General features: G+C 36.4%; 2 protein-coding genes across 2 annotated transcripts in view; both read left to right on the top strand.

Moving 5' to 3' along the window:
* The window catches only part of LOC106679654 (TBC domain-containing protein kinase-like protein), a 66,447-nt gene extending 57,834 nt beyond the window's left edge, over positions 1–8,613 (top strand). The window contains exon 15 of the mRNA XM_014418928.2: positions 7,731–8,613. Within this exon, the coding sequence (XP_014274414.1) occupies positions 7,731–7,826 (96 nt within the window). The 3' untranslated portion in view covers positions 7,827–8,613. The remainder of the gene's footprint in view (positions 1–7,730) is intronic.
* Positions 8,614–16,820: 8,207 nt separating this feature from the next.
* The window catches only part of Taf3 (TBP-associated factor 3), a 36,395-nt gene continuing 30,914 nt past the window's right edge, over positions 16,821–22,301 (top strand). Inside the window, exons 1-3 of the mRNA XM_067053333.1 lie at positions 16,821–17,142; positions 19,487–19,726; positions 20,855–20,987. Of these exons, the coding sequence (XP_066909434.1) occupies positions 16,977–17,142; positions 19,487–19,726; positions 20,855–20,987 (539 nt within the window). The 5' untranslated portion in view covers positions 16,821–16,976. The remainder of the gene's footprint in view (positions 17,143–19,486; positions 19,727–20,854; positions 20,988–22,301) is intronic.

The raw sequence follows: 22,301 nt of genomic DNA, 5'->3' as shown, positions 1-22,301 counted from the left end.
CTGGTATGACCGTCGGGCCTTGTAGAGGTCTCTTTTCATCATGGTTAAGGCCGGTGTCCACTATGGGACAGGTCGAGCCCTCGCCTTTCGATGTCGGAGGGATTTCTTGGCGGCATCTCGGATAGCATCGGTAATCCTGGAAACTATAGTCCAGGTCATCCATATTTGCCGATTCAGCCTCTGTCCAGTCCTCGTCGACATTCTATCCCTCCAGCATACTTCGAAAGGCATTCCAATTGATTCCACGTGTTACATACCTTTTGTCGATGCCATGGGAACATATCGTCTCATATAATACATCAAAAGACAGACCTTTGTGGTTGGAACTCGTCTCAGATCTGAGGGTCCAATCAATAATGTATCTTATCAACGTCGGTGAGGCTAGAGTCACATCTATCCAGCTTTCCCCCATTGGTCCAGAGATCCTTGTGCCAGTGGAGGGATTATTTATAACGACAAGCTGGCTTCTCGCAATGAACTCCCCGAGTTTAGCACCCCTCCTATCAGTCTGATTGGATCCCCAGACCTTGTTCCAAGAGTTGGTATCTGAGCAGATGATCACGTTTCTATTGCTAGCAGTGATCGCTTCCATGGCGGAGATGCTTTCTTCTATCATGTTTCCTTCAGGTATGTATAGAGATACCAGAGTAAAAGCAACGCTGCCCCACCTGATGTAGCATGCCGCACAATCCGCCATGGTGTATTGTCTCAGATCCATCACATCAAGATTTGGGTAGTTGACTTTGATAGCAGCCCTGGGCCTCCTATCTCTACTGCTCAGAGCTATAATTCTTGACGTGAGGCTAAACCCCGCGACCAAGTTCCCATGGCCTCTTTACATGTGGCCTTGGTATGTCCATAGCCCTGGCACTCAAAGAGGTGATCTTTAAAGGTCATCGACCACCATCCTCCATTGACACTTCCCATTTCTAAAAGTTGGAACCTTACCATAGGGTGCACTTCTAGCGCCCAGTTCTTAGTAAAGCCATTCCTAGTCACAGTGGAGAAGAGCGGCCGAAGATCATCAATTACCACAGGAGTGGGGACTGACTTCTCGGTTATTCTTCCCCACAAAAATCGAACTAGTTCGTCTGGATTCCAGGAGTGAAGCACACCCCTCACCTCAATCCTAGGCTTCCTCCTCAGAGCTATCTTAGCTTGTAGTCCTTTGTCGCGAAGTTCTTGCCACCCAATGACTTTTTTAGCTTAGAACTGTCATCCAAGTGAACCAAAAGAACCCGAACCCGAACGAAATGAACCCGACCTGGTCGCACGGACGATTGCTGCTTTCATGCCAATTTCTGTTGTGGATGGTAATCCATTTATGATATCAACTGCGGTCTTACCGGCCCCACTGATAGTGACATAAGTTTGCTTCGGATTCAGGGTAGGCTTGGATGGTAAGGATTTAACAATATCTGCTATAGTCTTGGGTTTTGTGTGCGCCGCGGAATCGTTCAGCGTAACATGCTTGGATTGAGTTTGCTCGCTTATTGGTTTTATTCCTTCAGCTGAAGCTGATTTTTTAACTTTTTTCTTATTTATTTTCCTTTTGACCTCAGTGAAAGACGTAGGATCAGATAAAATATCACTGGGGCCTTCAGCCGCTGCTTCTTTTATTTCCCTGTTGTTCTACAGCTACAAGTCGCTGGTTAGAGAATCCTTCCATGAGTTTTGGCACAGACTGCTCAACAATAATCTGGCTAATATATGAATGGACACTCGGAGAAGCGAGCGTCTCTTTTACAGCCATTTGAACAAGGGTAGAGACATTTTCAAATTTCCTTTTCCTTCAATTTCTCATGCATTGTTTCAATTACATCAAGTAGCTACTGAAAGCTACTTACCGTTGTAGTTCTGAACCTTTGTGCTAACGATCCTGTCAGTATTTTAAATATAAATTCTCAGGTTCTCTTGGATTAATTTCGCTTTCTGGAGTTCAGATTTACATCCAGCCTCTTCAGATACTGCAGAAATATCGCCCTGAGAACCTTAATAGCTTTAAAGATTTTTTTTTTTCCGGCTAAGAAGCGCTGCGGCCACAGAGGGCCTATTGTACGCCATCCCTCCTCTGCTCAAAACATGCCAACTGCCTTTGCAAATCTGGACACTGTATAAGGGTTCACTGTCTCGCAAAGTTTGGGATCCAAGATACGATCCTTACCAAAGATGAGGAATCATGTTCTTACCACTACATCACATCTGCAAATGATGTGGTAAGCACTCTCTTCATCCTTCTTGCAGAACCTGCAGATAGAGGACTCTATCAGTCTCATTTTATAGAGATGCTTATTTAGCTGACAGTGTCCTGTGTATAGACCTGTCACCCATCTTAAGATACTCCTATCCATATTAAGAAGACAGTTACTTCTTTTCGGGCAGGATCCCTTGAGGAACATTTTTGATTGTTCCATTCCTCTGGTATTTCTCCAGAGTAACCCAAACTTGCTCTCAGCAATCTTTTTGATGTGCCTCTTCGCATGGCTGAGACTAATCCTACATATAGGGCCAGGTGTGAGAGGAACATACTCAGATCCTCTCCTTGCTAGGTAGTCCGCTCGCTCATTTCCTTTAATGGCTTTATGTCCAGGCACCGCACCTTGTTGGCCAAGGAGAGAGAGTTCAGGTTAGCCTTACACTCCTCCACCAATTTGCAGAGGGTTACATAGTTATCCAGCGCATAAATGGCTGCCTGACTATCCGTGTAAATCGTAATTAGCCTTTCCCTCATGCCCTCTTTTATTAAATTCTGGGCACAAACATTTATTGCATACACCTCAGCCTGGAATACTGTGGTGTGTTTTCCTAACGAGATGGATGTGCCTTGATTAGGCATATCCATCCTCCATATTCCTGCTCCAGATCCTTGTTCCATTAAAGATCCGTCTGTGTAGCAGTTTATCCCATTGTACGGCTTGTGTGGGGTTGACCCTTCAACCCTTACACTATAGTAAGTGTTCTTGTATTTCTTCTCCTGATGATCAGAATGTATCCTCCTGAACAGTCTGCCATGTCCTTCATAAGTTAGGAAATGGTAGTTCGTTCCTAGTTTTATAAGCCTATGTGCAGAGCTAAGGGCTTCAATCTTTATATGTAGAGGTTTAATGTTCAGAAGAACCTCCATTGCTGCAGAAGGAGTAGTGCTTATGGCACCCATTATCATGAGGCATGCCAGTCTCTGAAGTTTCCTGAGCCAAGCTTGGGATTTCCTGGTCATAGCCCTGTGCCACCATACAATAGCAGCATATAGAACAATGGGTCCTATCGCTGCCATGTACAACTAATATATAACTTTTGGTTTAAGACCCCAGGATTTGCCTACAGCTCCTTTACATGCCCAGAGACACCTCAATGCCTTCATACTGGTCCTTTCAACATGGAGTTGCCACTTCAGTTTACTATGAAGAGTAAAGCCGAGATGTTTGACTTCACTGCAGAATCCCAATCGTTCACTGTTAAGGTACAGCGACCTAATTGCAATGTTCCGTCTGTTAGTGAAGACACAAAGACTGACCTTTTGAGGATTGATGCTCAGACCATATTCCTGGCACCATCCATTCATAAGGTCTACCGATGTTTGAAGCAGCCCTGAGATAGTTCCCGGGAATTTGCCTCCTATCAGCACAGCGATATCATCAGCATATCCCTGCGAGTAGAAACCTGCCTTATTGGATCTAACAAGTAAGGTTTTCACCACCATACACCACAGGAGAGGAGATAGCACTCCACCCTGCGGACAGCCACCAGCGGGCTTCATCCACATCTTAGTGTGTCCTAGCTCTGACTTGAGCAATCTTCCTTCCAAGATCGCGTTGATCTAGTTGAAAGTAAGCTGTCCCACCCCTTTCATTTCCATGGGTCTTGCCATGGTTCTGTAAGGAGTAGGATCAAAGGCGCCTTCAATGTCAATGAAGAAACCTGCCATAATCTCCTTACAGGCCAAACTCTTTTCAATCCTGGATACTAAATGGTGTAAAGCATCCTCACAGGATTTCCCTGATTGATAGGCAAATTGAGCGCTATGTAGTGGTCTCTCTACCAGCATTATATATGTCCCTAACCTCCCTAATATGTCTGTCCAGAACCTTCTCATGTGTCTTCATTAAGAAGGATGTCAGACAGATAGGTCTATATGCCTTGGGGTTGTCATATGAAGCTTTCCCTGGTTTGGGTATATAACACACCTTTGACACTCTCCAGCTACAAGGAATGTGACTCAGTGCCAAACTCCCCCTGAGCAATGCTAGGAGATATGGCTTCAAGACCGTTAGGCCTTTTTGTAATAGGGCCGGAAAAATTCCATCCGTGCTGGCTGATTTAAAGGGTGAAAAGGATTTAATTACCCACTCAACCCTGCCAGAGTTGACAATCCTATTTGCCTAGTTGACCCACTTATCTTTACTGCAAATGTAGCTCTCTATAGTGGGAATTGTGTCATTTTTTATCAGTACACACCCAGGGAAGTGTGAGCGTACCAGAGCCTCCAGGGTTCCCATCTCAGAGTTGGTGAACCCCCCTTCCACCTCAACAGCACCCAACACTCCCCTTTCAGAGTCCCTGGATAGAATCCTATTGATTCTGAACATGAAGGAGCATCATTCTCATCATTGCACTATCTCCTCCACGCCCCTCTTTTGGCCTTCCTCACAGCCCTATTGTAGTCAGTTAGTGCACTCTTGTAGGTGTCCCAACAGCCTGTTTTTTTTCGCTGTGTTGAAGAGTCTCCTCGTGAGTCCTCTCAGCCTAGCCAGTTCCTCATTCCACCAGGTTGTATTCCTGTTGATTTGGATCCTGCATACACTGTTATTATCAGTGTAGGATCTTATGATCGCGTCCGTTAGGGATGTGTTAAGGCATTCAAGCTGCCAGGTGTTCCTGATTGTTCCTTGACAACTCTTGACCTCTTCCTCGAGTTGGGTACAGTAGGAATCCCAATTCGTCAACTTTGGATTCCTGTACACCGACTCGGTCATATCACATGTTGTTAAGTCAAATCTAATATACCAATGATCTGAGCATGACTCTTCATCCGAGATGTGCCAGTTCTTAATCATGGGACCTACTCGACGAGTGGCTATGATTATATCTATGACTTCCGCTCTCACCCTATTGACAAAGGTAGCCTTGCTACCTCTGTTGAGGACCTCTAAGTCATGCCCTAAAAGATACTCTAAAAGAGACTCACCTCTCTGATTGGTGTTTGTGCTCCCCCAGAGCCAGTGATGGGTGTTGGCATCCATGGAAGCCACTATTTCATCCTTCCCAGCCTGCTCATCCACCATCCTCAAGGCCACCGTTGGAATGGCCTCTTCATAGGGGAGATAACCAGAGGCAAGTGTCACCTCCCTATGAGCGGTCACATCACAGCGAGACACCACCACCCCCAGTCTCCGCCCCAGCGGAGGTCCGAGGAGCAGTGGGCCCCCCAGTCCCTGCCGCGGACACATATCCAGAGGCCAGACCTCCAGGATCGCTCTCTTCTGGGTCCATCAACAGCCCGTCCTCCAGAGCCACTTTTTTTTTTTTTTTTTGTTCCCCCTACCTGGTATTGCTGCCATACGGAGTACGGCAAAAGTGGGGTAGTGTGTTGGGATTGCGCATGCCACTGCTGCCAATAAATATCTTTTTTTTTTCTTTTTTAATCTTTATTTTCATAAATATTTAAAAAATTATTTGGTGGAACCATTTAATTTTTGGGTACAATAATTATTTTAAAAACGTGGTGCAGCCCAGCACTCGGTTGAGTGCCTTAAGATGGGGCTACACCTTATCAACCAGCATCCGTCCGGTACGTCCAATACGCCTGGTCCGCAACCGTCCGGTTGTCACCTCCAGTACGCAGCCTAGTCCAGCCCTCCTGGTCTCAGCCTGCTTCGTCCCTGTCATCTTCATCTTCCATAGGTGGTTCGCCGACCTCGGGCGGCCGAGCCCTTCCCAATGTAAAGTGCGTTGGCCCAACCACTTCCCTCCAACCGTAGATGAATTCCCTGAAGTATGGGTAGTTCTCCTCCTCCATCAGGAGAGGGAAGTCCGACTCGGCGAGGGCAAAGATCCCACTTTTTCTCGACAACCTGGCACGGTGTCCTTCCATCTCGGTGCAGTCCAATACCACATGCTCTGCAGTTTCCGGGACTCCACACGTCGGTACCAGGAGTCGATGTTCTTTCCTTAGAATACCCAAGACCACTCCTTTGTAAATAGTCATCGTAGCGGGGTACCTGAGGCCCCAGAAAGCACCCCCTATACTGCTCACCCCGTTAAGTGACAGAGTCACCCTATCCCTCAGGTATGCCAGGTGAGGGGTGGCGTCAAAGCCTCTCCTCATCCTCACTCCAAGGTATGTCTCCTTCTCACCCAGCCTCACTTTCTCTCCCTGTATGTCCAGAGTGATAAGGTGAGCCCTGTCCGTGGAGCCTTTTATGGCTTGAGGAGTATGGCCTGAGTCTTAGCTGCGGCCATACTTAACCCTCTCCTCACGCACCACTCTCCAACCAGACTGACACATCTCTCTGCTTCATTCTTCAATCTGGCTCTGCTATTCCTGGCCACGATGACTGCCAGGTCATCGACATAGGCCGTGGCAAGGAACCCTCTATCTTCTAGTTCCCCCAACAACTCATCAAACACCAACTTCCACAGGTCCAATCCGAGAACCGAACCCTGCGGGCAGCCTCTCTCGATCCTTCTCTCGACCTCTGAATAGCTACCCCTGATCTTTACACTTCTGTTACTTAGGTAACCACTCACGAGAGAGTATAAGTTGCGGGGGTCTCGAACTCTTGCAACCGCTGGAGTACGCGCGGCCACCAAACACTATCGAAGGCAGAGGATATGTCGAACAGTATCATCAAGACATATTTCTCCGCCCTCCCTTCTACATCCTCACGCACTCTCATAATATAATTGAAATTCAGCTTTACACACAACTAAGATGGGCATATAAAGTTTTTACATTGTATAATAACTTATTGGATAATCAGTGTTGTATCAACACAGATTATTTAAACTTCTTAGAGGCTGACTGAAACTGAGATAAGATTCTTAAGGTCTGAGATTGAAGATTGGGTTTTGATGAGTTTCAGTGTAAGGAAGTAGTTAGGGAAAGATTGTTGGTGTTACTTGCTTTGTGTTCATTGGACCGTATTATTATTATACATAGTATTAATTAGGATTATTACTGTTTGTATTTATTTATTTTTTTATCCCTAAGTTGTGAATATAGAGGATTATATTTTATTTTTTAGTTATTATAAACAAATGTAAATTTGTATTTTTATTATCTCTCCAATTAGCTTCTCACTGAGGCTTTTAATTATTTTTGACACTAATAAAAACACCTGAATCCACTTTAAGAGCTTTAGCCATCGATTCATTGTATATTAAAGATGTTTGAAAATTATCAGGTGAAAAATATGCTTATAAAATTCACAATTTAAAAAATATGAATAAAATATATTTATTTTTGTATACTTGACGATTTCATTCCTCCCATGCTGCGTCATAGCTAACTTGGATGATTCTTGGTTTGCGATTGTGATTATTCTTTTAACGAAGGGACATCTTAAAGGACATATTCAATTATTTTGATGAAAACATCATACGATCCAAATAGGTCCATAGATAGCCATCCATTTTTTTATTTTTTAGATTTGGTGGATACTTCTAATTATCTTATAATTAACTTTTTATCATAACTGTGAAAAAAATTAATATTTGTTTGTTTGGTCCAGTTTTGTAGTTTTCTTCTGAAGAGTGGCTTTCCTAAAATTTGCAGTTTGAATGGAGGATTTAGAGCACTATACATGAATGGAAGACCTTTTTTATGATCTGTTAAGACTTGTGATTTAAAATGTGTCATAGACTACATCATTGTTCTAAATGTGTGAAATTCTTTCACATTCTTATAATTTACTCATAACATGAAGAGGTATAATTTTTTGTATGAAAATAGGTTTGTATTTAAAGAAATATATATACACACTATAATAATTATAGTGTATAATTAAAGTAATATGTATGTATTATGTGATACCTCACAGGATGGCTCATAAAAGGAAACTAAAAGAATATTAAGTAATCGTATTTATTTTACTTGTTATTATATAAAAAAATATTTATATATATATAATTGTTAACCTAATTATGTATTATTGTAATTTAGTCAAAAGTGATAAAATTATTGAATTATTCACAAACTATCGTGGCCAAGATTTCATAAAAGTAAGATTAATTTATTTTTTATTAAAATATCACCTCAGAATACTATTTGAAATATTCATTATAGTGTAACTAACTAGGAAGTTTTCTTTTATTTAAATATATTTTTAGCCATCCTTGGGTGACATTAAAATGATTCTGTTCAGATGCATATATATCAATATCTGTATATTCTAGGTGTAATTCTAGAATATCATTGTTGTTTATTATTTCATTTTTACATTCCTTTTCTAAATTGTGCATTTGTGTTGAATCAGCACACATTTACAGTTGTTAATGTGAGCAAGGTATAATTGTTATGTTTTTCTTATTGATTTCATTTTATTTTTTCAATATGAAATTTCTAGGTAATCATCATTAATACGATATGTTAATGAAATATATGATATTGAAGTATTTTCTCCTTTTTTAAGTTTATTCCTCCTTTTTTGTTAAATACTAATGGATGTGCAGACACATATGTAAAAAGAATATTTGATTTGTTATTCCCTTTCTGAAACTATTACTACACGTAGTACTTCTTAGTTATTTACTTCTGCTTTAAGTTATTTAAACAAAGTATTGGAAGCCTAAAAATATTTTAGTTTGCTGGAAAGATATTTTCCATGCGCTCATGGCAACAGAGAGATTTCTAACCAGTTCTACATACAAAGATTTTTCGCTTTCTGTAGACAGGGCATATATTTTACTCAGGAGCTAGGAACTGTTATCATTCCAGTTGGTGGTCAAAACATTTTGTAGCTGTTTAATAATCCTGTTTTCTCCTTATTATTCCTATATTTTATAAAATAATCAAAGCTTTCTCCATTGAGGGGCTAGTGCTACTGTAATTTAGTAGCACTGTTAGCACAGAGGGAGGTGATTGTGAGGATTTCTTAATGTAATAAAAAAGGATGGAGACTTAAAGAAGGGATCTATAGAAAATAACAGACCCCACTTTCATTCCTGGTCTATTAGATACTATAATTTCATGGTATGTACATTGCTAAGGTGACCAAATATAGTCCTTTAGGGAGTTTTCTTTTCATTCTTTTAAAACCTGTTCTCCTTTTATACTCCAAAAAACTATTATAAAATATAAAAACTTATAAAAGGTATTTATATTTATATTGTATATTATGCATATAAAAACTATTATATGCAAGTTTTTAAATGTTTATGTGGTAAAGTTGGCAGTGATAATTACCCAGACAACTTTATGTAACTGATGTATATTTTAAATTCAAATTATTTAAACGGTTAGGACAAAAGGTGTGCATGCCATCCATTTTGGGTCTATTCAGAATGAATGTAATATTGCAACATTATTCTGTAACTTGGTAAATTGTGTATGTTTGCTGTTAAGTGTTAAATGAATGAGAACTGGTAATTATAAATAATAAGAAAATTAATTATTCTTTGGCTAAATATACAGTCTGTCATGAATAATTTTCTTTTGTGATTGACATGCAATAATTAATTCTAAAAAATTAGAATTAACACGTTAATTCTAATAAAATTAAAACAGCTGCAGCTGCTTCTGTGTCCAAAGTAATGAAATTCCTACATTTTTAAAAATTAATGGTTTTGTATCTAATTTTAAAAATCTGGTGTGGTGTAGGCAACACATGCCTTTTACTTACTCACCCTACTTTGAGCTGAAATTAAATGTTGCTTGTTTCATAATAGATATTTCTTTATTATTCTCTGTGGCGATACATTCCCGTACTAATTTTCCAAATAAGCTTTTCAGTTGACAGGTTGACTAGCTCCAACTTCAATAGTTTTCAGAAAAGCACTTTTAATAATATTTCTTCTTGCAAAATTTTAGTAATAGAATATTTTTAGAAAATAGTTATCAGACTGGTGAAAAGGAAAAACACACTGTGATTACCCTAATCAGTTTCAGTCAAAAGCGTGTTAAAACAGACCTTTTATTTATGCATTTTTACTCTTCAATACTTTCTTTGACTTTATATATTAAATATTGTTTTTTTCTAAGAACTTTGGCTTTACAATGGTATGTAATAGTCTATATTACTACTCTTATTTCCAGCAATGTGTTTTCAACTTGGAAAAAATATTTTCTCTCTTGTCGTCTTAAGTCAAATATCAAATCATTTCATAGTCTATATTAATTTATTTTCCATTGCTAATGAAAATGTCAGATGGTTAGTTATGTCAAACAAATTAAAGTTAAGGTACGTAAAAGGAAGCCATTTTGAAAATAAGTTATTCAAACCCTGTCACCTTACAGACTATTTCAATGAGGATAAAAGACCTAGCTGAAATTAAAGAACATTTAATTGTAAATTGATTTACCAAGTTTAATTAAAATCGATTATATAACATTGCTCTCAGTATATAACATTGGTCAGTCGATTTTATCGAACATTTTATTGTAACATCTCAATCATGGTCTGTCTTAAATTTGTTATATCAGCCTCTCACCACTTTTTTTTTTAGCCATGCAGCACATTCCATATATTGGTGAGTGAAAGTAAATTAGCAATTATAGAGCGTGTGAATGACAATAACAATATTCTGGAACTATTCCGTTTAGAATAATATTACAAGTATCGACAAGAGACATTGGTGCCTTAGAGTATAATACAAGTGACTGCAGAGTTTGTGACGCAGTAGTAGTAGGGTCATTGTTTACAGACAATAAACATGTGGTATCAGCATTTGTTGTTAGGGAGGGTTGAATTATCAGCTGGTATAAACAGTATAGGGAATGGGACCCAAGATACTACCTTGAGGAACACCAGCGAACTGAGAAAAGAGGGATGAGTTGGCTATATTATGGTTAACTTAAAAGGTTCTCTCAGAAAAATAAGATCGGATTAATAGGAAATATGTAGGGTAAAGAAATTGACGAAGTTCATAGAGCAGTCCTGGGTGCCAGACTCGTCAAAAGCTTGTTCAACTTTGTGAAAGACTCCCGAACAGTACACCCCACGCTTCAATGTGGAAGACATGACGTCCTCCACACGATGACACTATTGTATAGTAGAATGGGATGTTCTAAATCTAAACTAGTGGTCAGGAATGATTTGAATTAAGGATTAAATTGAGGCATGTTTGCAGAAAGAGTATCATCAGGGAATACTTCCTAGACCTTTGGTAATTTGGAAAATATGGTCAAAATAGTTGGGAAATTTTTTGATTTTGCTCCCCTCCCTCCAAAAAGTTGTAGCAGATACGCCCCTCTCCGGTACATTGTCTTATCCAGTAATATTTTGAATCTCAATTCTATATTCTGTCCGCGGCAGAGGTTTCTATTGCCACCATTCTTATTCGTACAGTAATTCGTTTTGGTACGTGAAGGCTAATCTTCGACAATTGCAAAAAGTGAATGGTCCAACACGTTCCCAATTGGTATTGGAAGTTTACGAGCTGTTGTATGACTAGCCATGGTGAAGAACAGAGCGGAAGACAGTTACTTTCAGACAAGATGATATATTGATTACGAAAAGTTTTTACAGTGGACATTACTAATTAGGGACAAAATAGGTTGCCATCTCTATATCTACATGACCCATTTTACCCTTTTATTAGTGATCTTTCCTATGGAAGGGGAAATATCTGTCTTCCACTGGAGCGTGTTCTTTAGGTAAGAGGTTTCCAAATTAGGTGCCTGAAACGTCTGCCAGGGGTGTCGAATGCCATTTTCTGAAAATATTGCAAAATAAAGAAAATAATTAATATAGCAAATGTACCGTGCATTTCAGTATGCACTTTTCATTTTTTTTCTACATATTTAATGGCTCTAAGGATAATTGTGCCGCAAATTTATTTCAACTCGTCTAGAGTGTAAAAAAAAAATTTTGGGAACCGTTGTCTGAGGGCTTCAAAAGCTGTGCAAGTCGTTGCGACGTAGTGGATAAATGGTGATGTATGGCTAAGAACTTATTAAGGCATTACTATTTATTACTAAAAAGACTTATGATTACGAACTAAAGAAAAATTAATCTAATTACTCAAAAATTAAGAAAATAAAGTAGAAAACTTATTAATAATGCCTGGAACATATCAAACTTATTATGACCAGCCGGAATGGTCCTTCCCCATTGTATGTGAGCCCCCGGCTATCAAGCCACCTCGGTTAACCCGCCATCAGCGGACAATGTGCCTTACCTTAAAATGCCATCCGACAATAGAAGATGTAATGTATATATAATCTTAGGTTAAGTAAATTGCATGTTGTAATTGTTTTAAAATAAATAAATTAGGAGCTAAAAAAAAAAAAAAAAAGAAAGAAACTTATGGCCGCACCGCAGCTAAGGGGTTTCGCACAAGTCTATCGTTCTGAGCTCTGCGGGCGGTTCCATTTCGAATCTAGCCTTGGGTGTGGATTTTTTTTTATAAAGTGGCGGTCCCACAAAATGAAAATCTTGACCCCCAATCATGGTTAAAATAGGTTGTTCACCTGTAGATAACTAGGCAAAAATAACCTTTGACGTGGATTGCCTTAAAACAAAACTTATTAACAATTTCATTGAATAAAAGGTTTAATACTAAGATAGGAAACAAATTAATCAAATCAATATATCTTTGACATTTTCACCTTGTTTGTTTTATTATTTTGGTTGCCCCTGATACGCTTGAACACTTTTTTTTTTTGTTGGTTTATTTAATTTTTTTTTTTAAATATCAATTTTCGCTACTCAAATTTTAGTATCGGTATTAAGTGGTACTTTTCTGTTTAACCGTTTTTCTAAGGCGGGTGGGGATTCCAGAAATAGTATTTATTTCTTTTGTTTATTTAATTCAGATATATTTCTTGATATATTTGTACCGATCCCTTATAGGAATCGTCCTATTGAAAAACGTATTATAATTAACTTCATTGAAAAGGAGTCTGGAGGGACATAGTCTGGATACCACAGGCTATGTTATGGTATTCAATTAAAAATTGATGAAAATATTAGTGGTAATTAAAATTATTACTTCTTTGAAGAGATTACAACTGTTAAGTTCCGTTCGCAACGCTCTCTCGCCATATAAATAAATTTACAAAAGATCATTTTAAGCTGTGAGGCCTTAACAAGCAAGAGTCCAGATCCTTTGCAAGGCCCCGACCTCAACTAAAAAGGCTCTGTAGAGGGGTCGATTATTTCTGGAGCGAGCGTAGTGGGCGGAAATCGACAGTTGAATGGTATTAGGGAATTTTCGCTGCTGAAATAATGTTAATTGTGGATACACATTTCATGTAATATTATTTTACATAAAGGAATTTTACTAATAACCTTAGTTAAAATTTTTGTTTTCCATTTTTCACATAAATTCTCTTAAATGTGAAGAAAACAAACACGTTATCTCATTATGGTGTCAAGTAATCGACTACAAAACATATGGGTCCGCCATTTTTCCTGTAAGTACTGAGCTATTAATACTTACCTATTGCTTTTTATTCATCCGATATCATGCAAAGTTTCATCATTAACTGAGTTAGTAAAACCTTTGAACAAAAAAGAGATCTTGGAAGTTATAAATAATGTTTTCAACCCTATTTAACCTACAAAAAATCATTGACTGGCATACTAAGAAAAACAAGTAAAGGAATTATGGTATAAAACAGATTGAAAAAAATCACTCTTACTTTCTTTTCATTAAAATAAGTGAAAAAAAATCTTAATGTCGAAACCTTTTCAGGTTTTATTGGTTTTAGTACGTAAAAAATAAAGGGTTAAACTAGTTTAAATTTTAAAGAACTTGGTTAGTAATTTTATTATGGACTTATAAAAAATTAATCTTTAAGTACTAACCTATTAATTATTTTTTAAATCAATTTTTTCATACTCAATAATAAATTTTATAATTTGAAAAGATTATGAACAATATCTAATAAGAAAAAGTAGGTTTAATATAATTAAAAAAAAAAAAAAAGGCTTCCTCAACAGTTGCTAACTTGATTGATGTGGTAGGAAGTCTTAAGACCCATTCAAAAATTTATTTTTGTGTTGGATAGCCAAATGCTACTAATTTACCAGCTGTATTTAAAATAATTATAAATTCGTTTCTGAAAGTAACCCTCTATAACCTTTTATTTTTATAAAATTTTCCAATACAAACAGTACAAAAGCGGGGCGGGTCAGGCGGGGAAGGATGGCCTTTTTTTTTAGTATTACGATCTCCTCTTGTGGGATTGTGACATGTCGTTCATCGATCAACCTACTCGCTATAATTGTCCGTTTGAAATGTCAGATAAGTAAGGCTACCAAGGAGGGCGGGAGTGGAGGGTTTGATGCCGTTTTTCGATTTTAGGGGCTTTTTAAATATTGCTCAATCTCAAAGTCTCTCCATCCCGTTTTAAGCTAATATTTCGAAAGTGATATAGGGCCCTCGCTCTCCGGGGGTTAATCCACGTCGAAGGTGATGTTTGCCTAGTTATCTACCAGGTGACCAACCTATTATAACTATGGATGGGGGTTAAGTTTTCCATTTTGTGGGGCCGCTACTTAATGAAAAGGTCAACACTTCAAGTTCGGAATCGAGCCCGGCACTGCCCGCAGACTTCAGATCGATTGATTTGCACCTAACCCCTGAGCTACGGTGTGGCTGGTCGAGGTAACTTTATATTATTAACTAGTTCTCAATCCAATGGAAATGTGATATACGTTACATCAGAAGGCATCGATAATGCATGTGCATACACATGGGTGTACCAAGCGGTGGGCAGGAGAGGGCAGCTGCCCTTCTAAAAGTGACAAAAATTATTAATTTAATAAAACCTAATTTTGTTTTTAAGCAAATACTAATTGTAATATCTAACAAAGCTCTGCTAAATTATGCATAGTTTTCTTTAAATATTGGCTTCATTCACCTTTTCCATGCTGAAATGTAACAACCTGATTGATTATGGCTTGCCCCTCTCTGATTGGCTATGGCTTGCCCCCCTTAGTTTTGATTTTGGGTATGCCCTTGTTCATACATTAGGTAGCTAGAGAGGAGATGAATTGACAGAATCAGTTTTATGGGTACTCGCCATAAATCCTCACTGGATAGAAACTTCACTCCGTAAGGTAAAGCGCTTACTGGCGTGAAGGGTTTAGGCAGTCCTGCAGATATTCACGGTAGGTCTTAACGAAAGAATACTAGGTACTGGAAGGAGAGATCCTGAGAAGACAGAAGTGAAATAAGAGTCCAGTATTCATTTCCAAAAATAGCACTAGAATGTACTGATCCACTATGTATATTATTATTCACTGCCTTCAAAGGAGGAGAAGGGTATCCTCACTTTGTAATTTTTTTTTTATCCTACCTAAATTTGTTTACAATCAGATTAAAATATGTAAAGACTTAAATCTAAATATACCCAACAGATACAAATACCCTTCTGTTGGCACATGGTATTATAAGGAAGGGAGCCAGGTTCGCTGAAAGCGGGGGTTACAATAATGGACTGGGGGGGGAGGTACAAGAAGAACGGAGATCAACACATCCAAGTACTTCCTTCAGAGTTTGTAATTGTACATGAAAATTTGTTAGTTAAATACTACATTTAAAGGGGTTACAAAAGATTCCAACATTTTACAAGTTAATTTTTTTTTGTTTAATCAGACGTGTAAAATTAAACTGCGTCGAGATGAGACATACCTACTTTCCAACTTTTTTATAATATACAATTTATACAAGATGAATGTATAAGACAGAGGCAACAATGAAAGTTCATTTAGCCATTCTCGATAAATTCATGCTTATATCTCAGTTAAAAAGGAATAACCAATAATAGTAACCATTCATTACTATTTTTCGACCATCTCCTTCATATTAACTTACGATCAATTATCCATATATATCTGTTCTATGCAAATAGAGGTATTTAAATGCGAATAGCAAGGATCCTAAAACATATTTAATTTATGAAAAGTTGGGACAGAATATAAAGTTTGATAAACTAAATTTTTATTAACTTAGCAAATTTTTCAATTAATGCTTTCTCGGTGCAGTTTATGAATAATGAATTTCTTTTTTGGGAAAACATTAAAATATAGAATTTGATACAAATGAATAAATAATCGTTCCTGATATAATGACGAAAGTTGTTCTTTAATTTAAAGAAATCACAAAATATATTTTATTTCAAATTTAAAACGAGGGGAAAATCTGATCTTAGTGATAAAGTTTTGATATCCTCTACTTTTTTTTTTTTTTAATAGTAAATAGGTGTTGCTTTTTTACTTTCACCTTATCTATATATGAAATATATAGTGGAGGTAAGGATTACGATCGTGAAACATTTGTTATGCATCAATAATAAAAAAATCCGAAAATAATTAAACAATGGTTTATTATTTAAATTAAATATTCATTACATCTTTGTCAAGATAATAATATCAAATGTCTGATCTTACTACTCTAACGGTTGCCCTTTGTGCTTCCTAAACGGTATAATGATGTATATAACAACAAAAAATTTGCAGAGAATTAACAGAAATAAAAAAACCCAGCTTAATATTCAAGTATAATAACGTCTCGTATGACCCCCACTCTGTACTAACATACCTTCGGAGCCCAGTAAAGCCAGCCTATCTAGCTTCACTTGATTTGACAGCATACCCCCTCCATTATACTCCTACCTCTAAGGAGTTGCCCATGCGCCGCCATAACAGATCATGGTTGGCTGGTGGGGAGGTGACTGTTGGTCAACAAAGCTTTATTTCATTATACTCAGCTAACTTCTTCGGCTTTGTTTCTTAAAACATTAAGAGTTGTAGTTTTTTAATTGACTGATTTATTGTACATTTTGACTAATTTTATTACAAACGCAAACCATGGTTGATAGCTATACTAGACACGCTATACGTGTGTCTGTGGCCCAAATATGCCAAATAATTGGCTGGACTTCTATTCACTCCAGCCCTCTGGAGATTTTGACGGATATTCTTCAAGAATATATATTCAATCTTTCGAAAATTGCGAGCAATTATGCCATGCTATGTGAGTAGTTACCAGTTTTATTAATCTAAGTTCCATTCTCTATTAGTTGACTTTCAATTTAGTTCTTTAATTTATATTAGTGTATTAATTATATAATTAATTGTTATAGTGTTCTATGTTTATAGATTGTCATAATCCTAATGGTCCATTCATTTGATTTGATAGATTTTTTTTTCACTTAATATTTCTCTGTCATTAATTTTGATTATGGTATATTTTTGCATGATAATATTATAGAATTTTAAATATTGGTTTATAGCCAATTAGTTTTCTTTGTCCATGCATGTACATTAATGGATTATAGAGTTTATGTTCATTGTCATTATACATGATCTACTTAGGATTATCAACAGTATTAACTTCCTATAATGAAGCATTATAACAACAGCCTTAGTTTAGTTACTTTTTGTTGATGCTTATGAAATTTTATATTTATTTCAACTTAAAGATAACCTGGTTAGAATCATCCTAAGAAACTTAATCACACATCCTATAAGTGTTTAGATTAAGGTCTTAATATGGTGAGAAGAACATTGAACCAGGATTTACAAAAATAATTCAATCATATACATATATTATCAAGTAATTAAAATTATTTTCTGAGTAAGCTCGTCAACTGCCTTCTAAATATGGATAGGGGTATCCTAAGATGGGTGACAGGACTATATACAGGACACTGTCAGTTAAATAAACATCTCTATAGAATGGGACTGACAGAGTCCCCTATCTGCAGGTTCTGCAGAAAGGAGGAAGAGACTGCCTATCACATCATGTGTAAATGTGATGCAGTGGCAAGAACGCGATTCCTCATCTTTGGTAAGGATTGTATCTTGGATCTCAAACTTTGCGAAACTGTGGATCCCTATACAGTATCCAGATTTGCAAAGGCAATTGGCCTGTTTTGAGCAGAGGAGGGACGGCGTACAATAGGCCCTCTGAGGCCGCGGTGCTTCTTGGCCGGTTTTTAAAAAAAAAAAAAAAAAAAAAGCTCGTCAACTGTGAATGTATACTTTTGTGACCAAATATATTGATGTGAAAGTTTATATCAATCAAATAATCTTTTCAAGAGATTTTTTTAATAAAAAATGTAGTTATTTTAATATTACGTGTACAGTCGGTAATCTATAAAATACACAAGTTGAAACATTTGTAATTGTTATCTGTGTTGAGAAATTGTCATCTTATGCCTTCAATGCTTAATAACTTGGTTATTTGGGATTTGGTGTGAGTATAAGTGACAGGTGTCACTCCAACTTGGTGGGTGTGCATATATTTACTTACGCAGTGTTGACTTTAGTATAGGTTATATTATCATCTTATTATATGTAATTATAGATAATTAATTTATTATTATTATTCCTTTGGATCAGAGCTATTGACTTTTGCTCACTATGCTTGATCAAGACATCCTAGCATCCAAAAGCCTCTAATGGATTCTTTTCAGTTGAGGCCTGGCCTAAATTCTCATAAATGTGAATCATTTCATGGTGTCAGGTTATAACTTACAATAATAATCAACCATTTTCTCCAATCTGAAGTGTATTTACAATGCAAAGCTGTAAAAAATTTAGTCAACCGCTTGGTATGTAAGTACCATATTTTTTATTATGAGTGTTGTGTAATGTAACCTATACCAAAGTCAACATTGTATAAAAGTGAGTACGTGCTTACCCACCATGTCAGAATGACACTTGTGATCTATTGTCTCTAATTTGTCCTCAGCTGATATTTGTATCAATTTTGATTATATTTAAAGGAGACATTTAGAGAAAAGTAATTAAATATGTATTGTGAAGCCCGCAATTCCCTAATATTGCTTGAATTTATTAATTAATATGGGCCTCAGACTGCCAATTGAAATATTTCTATTTGTAGCTGTGCTATCCTGGTCTGTATCCAACTTCTTAATTCATATATATGTAGTATATATAGGAGCTTTCAGAACTTCACCATTCAAAAATATTTATGCCATGTCCGGAGCCATGATAACAAATGAGGCGAGAATACCTATCAATAAAATATGTTTCAAAGTTTGTTCATTAAATAAATTTAAAATCTAGTTGTTTATGCAAGAACTTACCCATTGTACGTTTATTCTAAAGTAAGTTTTACGAGACCTTTTACATCAGAATATTTATTGTAAAAGTTCTCTAAGAACTTTATCGTTTTAACTTTTAGAATAAAAGCTCTTCCAAATATGTTTTAGGTTGGACTTTAATATTAAAGTTTTAGATAGAACTTTTTAGTGAAAACTTTTGTACTAAAAGTTATACCTATGCCTATATTGTGCTCTTACCAATGAGTATGTATCATTGTGAAGATTATTATAGTTTTATGATTACAGATGGTCAAACGGAACCCAACATGAATCATTTAGCTTTGGCATTCAAAGATATGGGTATCTCCCTTACTGAACTTGAAGAATATGTGACTTATGTTGAGACAAGTTCTGTATTAGAAGTGCCCAAGTATCCTATTCCTAAAGATTCACACCTGAACCACCTTAAGCCTGGAAGTAGAGAAGTATTAACTCGACCAGTGCATATTCACGAGCATCTACCACCTATGCATCCGCATTTAGAAGGTTTGTTGTTCTATTCTATTCTATTCATTAATTATTTTTTTACTTTCATCATTTGGTGAGAAATTTGTGATTGATTTATCAAACCTGGTATGAATTTTAGTGAAGAGAATCACTTGTGACAGAACATAACACAACTGATTAATTTAATTTTTACATGATCCTGACATTTTAAAGAATATAAAAAGTAGTCAATTTGATGTTTAATTTAAAAACTCAATGAAAATAATGTAATTAAATTAATTTTAAGCTAATTATGTGGATATTTAAACAAGACAACTATTACTGTAATTTTTCAAAAGTTAGTACAATTTTTTAACTCTTTTCTTAATTGCTTGCTAATTATTTGGTTGCTTTTGATTTATTAATTGTTTTTGACTTTTTCAATCTTGATTTATTATTATTACTGAGGTTTGGTAACCCATTTAGATCTTTTCTAACTGATCTTCTGGGTTTCTAAAGAATTACAAGCTTCTGATAAGGCACAAATTTTTGGAATTTGTCCTATCAGTGTTTTTAGGGCATGCCCTGATCCAACTACTGATGTGCATAAAGAGCAGACTCAGTTGTACTCAAGACATTGATAACAAAGAAAATCTTATACAAGTTTTATTTTTTTAGATGATATAATAGTCAAAGAACCTTGAAGAGAACCTTTTTTTGACAATCTAATTAAAAGTTGATATCTTATTCCGGGCTTCAAGTTCCTGCAAATCCTTTTTAGTTCCCAGGAATTTTAATTCTTCCTTACTAAGTTGGTTGTTATATATACTACAGTCTGGCTCAGAGCTCATGAACATTAGTTTTTGAACTTTCCCTTGTTTGAGTGTCTGTAATCCCTATACATCCCATCATCAACAGTTAACTCCCCAAGTCATCAAAAATGTATTAATAGAGATTAGATCTATGCAATGATATACTAAACTTAAATTTTGATCATCTTATTACCTTTATTTATTTAAGGACAGTGCAATATTTTATGACTGCAAGCACTTGTGCAAATAAAATCTTTTTTGTATGATTAGTCTTTTTTGTCTGAATCATAAAATATTAACTTTGTTCAAAGAATAAGTTAAAATTGGAGGATATATTGTTTTATAGTACTTGACATTTTATTTTTTATTTTTTTAGATCGTGACTATATACTTAGTAAATCTCCGCTCTCTATTGATATTACAACTTCAGAGAGCCTTTCACCATTGTCCAGTCCTAAAAGTGTTTTTAAGAAACCTGGAGACCCAGTTATGAACGAGAGACGTAGCAGGTAGGGATAAACTGATGCATTATCACACATTATGGCCAAATATTAAGTTCAAAAGGACAAAAAAAATAGCCTATAAACCCTAAAAGACTGTATTCTCAATTTAATTATAAGTTTATGAGAAACTAGTCTTTATTTATTTATTTATTTTTTTGTGATACATAAGTATCGTGGATTAGCTAATCAGTAGGTCTGGTGATAGTAGGATAGCTCTGACTATCGAATAGTTTTGATAATATTGACTGGCAGCTATTGGTACTATTCATTAACATTTTTATGGTTCTTTATCATATGATCCTTAAATAAAATGTTTAAGAGGATATAGTGCTTTTGGCATAAAGCACCAGTGAATGATTGTCATGATGTTTGGATGGTTAAGGAGTTAAAAATGGAAGGATGAAGGCTGGTTCGAGCTAGATCAGCTACATTTGGAACATTAAGGTCTTTATGGATGAATTTATTTGTGATACAATAAGAAGAATTGAGGATTTCACGAAGGATTTTGGGCTGTAAGGATTAGGTATGGGATAGTTTTATTGGAGCCCTATAACTCACTCCATAAGACATAATAGGCCTTATAGTCATGTAGATCAGTCTTTTTTTATGGATTGGAAGCTTGGACTGTTTGTTTAGTAAGTGTTATAAGTCAGAATCGACATGTAGTTTCGTGTCTTGTATGAGGATTCTATTTTAGTCATTAATCCAGATTCAGTCCAAGGTAACAAATCTGTTCGACTGTGATAAGTGGGATTATTATTAGAGAATAATGTAAGGCAGTCCATAGGTTTATGACAAAGGGTGATTTGATAGGATTTATAATAATCCTCCAGTTTTGACTCCATTCTTCAAGGGTTTTGATATGGTATTTAATGGTTTAAGTTGCTATTAACAGGTTATTATTAACTGAGAGTACACATTTGTCATCGGCATACGTGGTGAGGATAGTGTTAAAATGGGTTGAGATATCAGCTGTTGACTGTGAAGAGGATGAAACTGAGAATACTATCTTTAGAAGTACCAATTCCACACTCCAATGTCCACAAGACAACATCCACTACACGATGATATTGCTGGATAGTGTAGTGGGATGTTAGGAATCCAAAACGGTTTTCGGGAATTGTATGATAAGAATCTAGGATAGCATATAGGTGTTTCAGAATGTGTTTTTCCAAGATTTTTCTCATGATGGGTAAAAGAGATAGGATGGTACAATGATGAGTATTCTGGCAGTTTTTTGAGTTTAGGTATCATTTTGACTTGAGATAATTACCATGGGTCAGGGAAATATGTGGAACGGATTACAGCAATATATATATA

This window comes from Halyomorpha halys, unplaced genomic scaffold (genome assembly GCF_000696795.3).
Source record: "Halyomorpha halys isolate HHAL.00 unplaced genomic scaffold, Hhal_1.1 Scaffold213.1, whole genome shotgun sequence".
Taxonomy (NCBI): Eukaryota; Metazoa; Arthropoda; class Insecta; order Hemiptera; family Pentatomidae; genus Halyomorpha; species Halyomorpha halys.
This window is presented reverse-complemented; position numbering and strand designations above follow the sequence as displayed.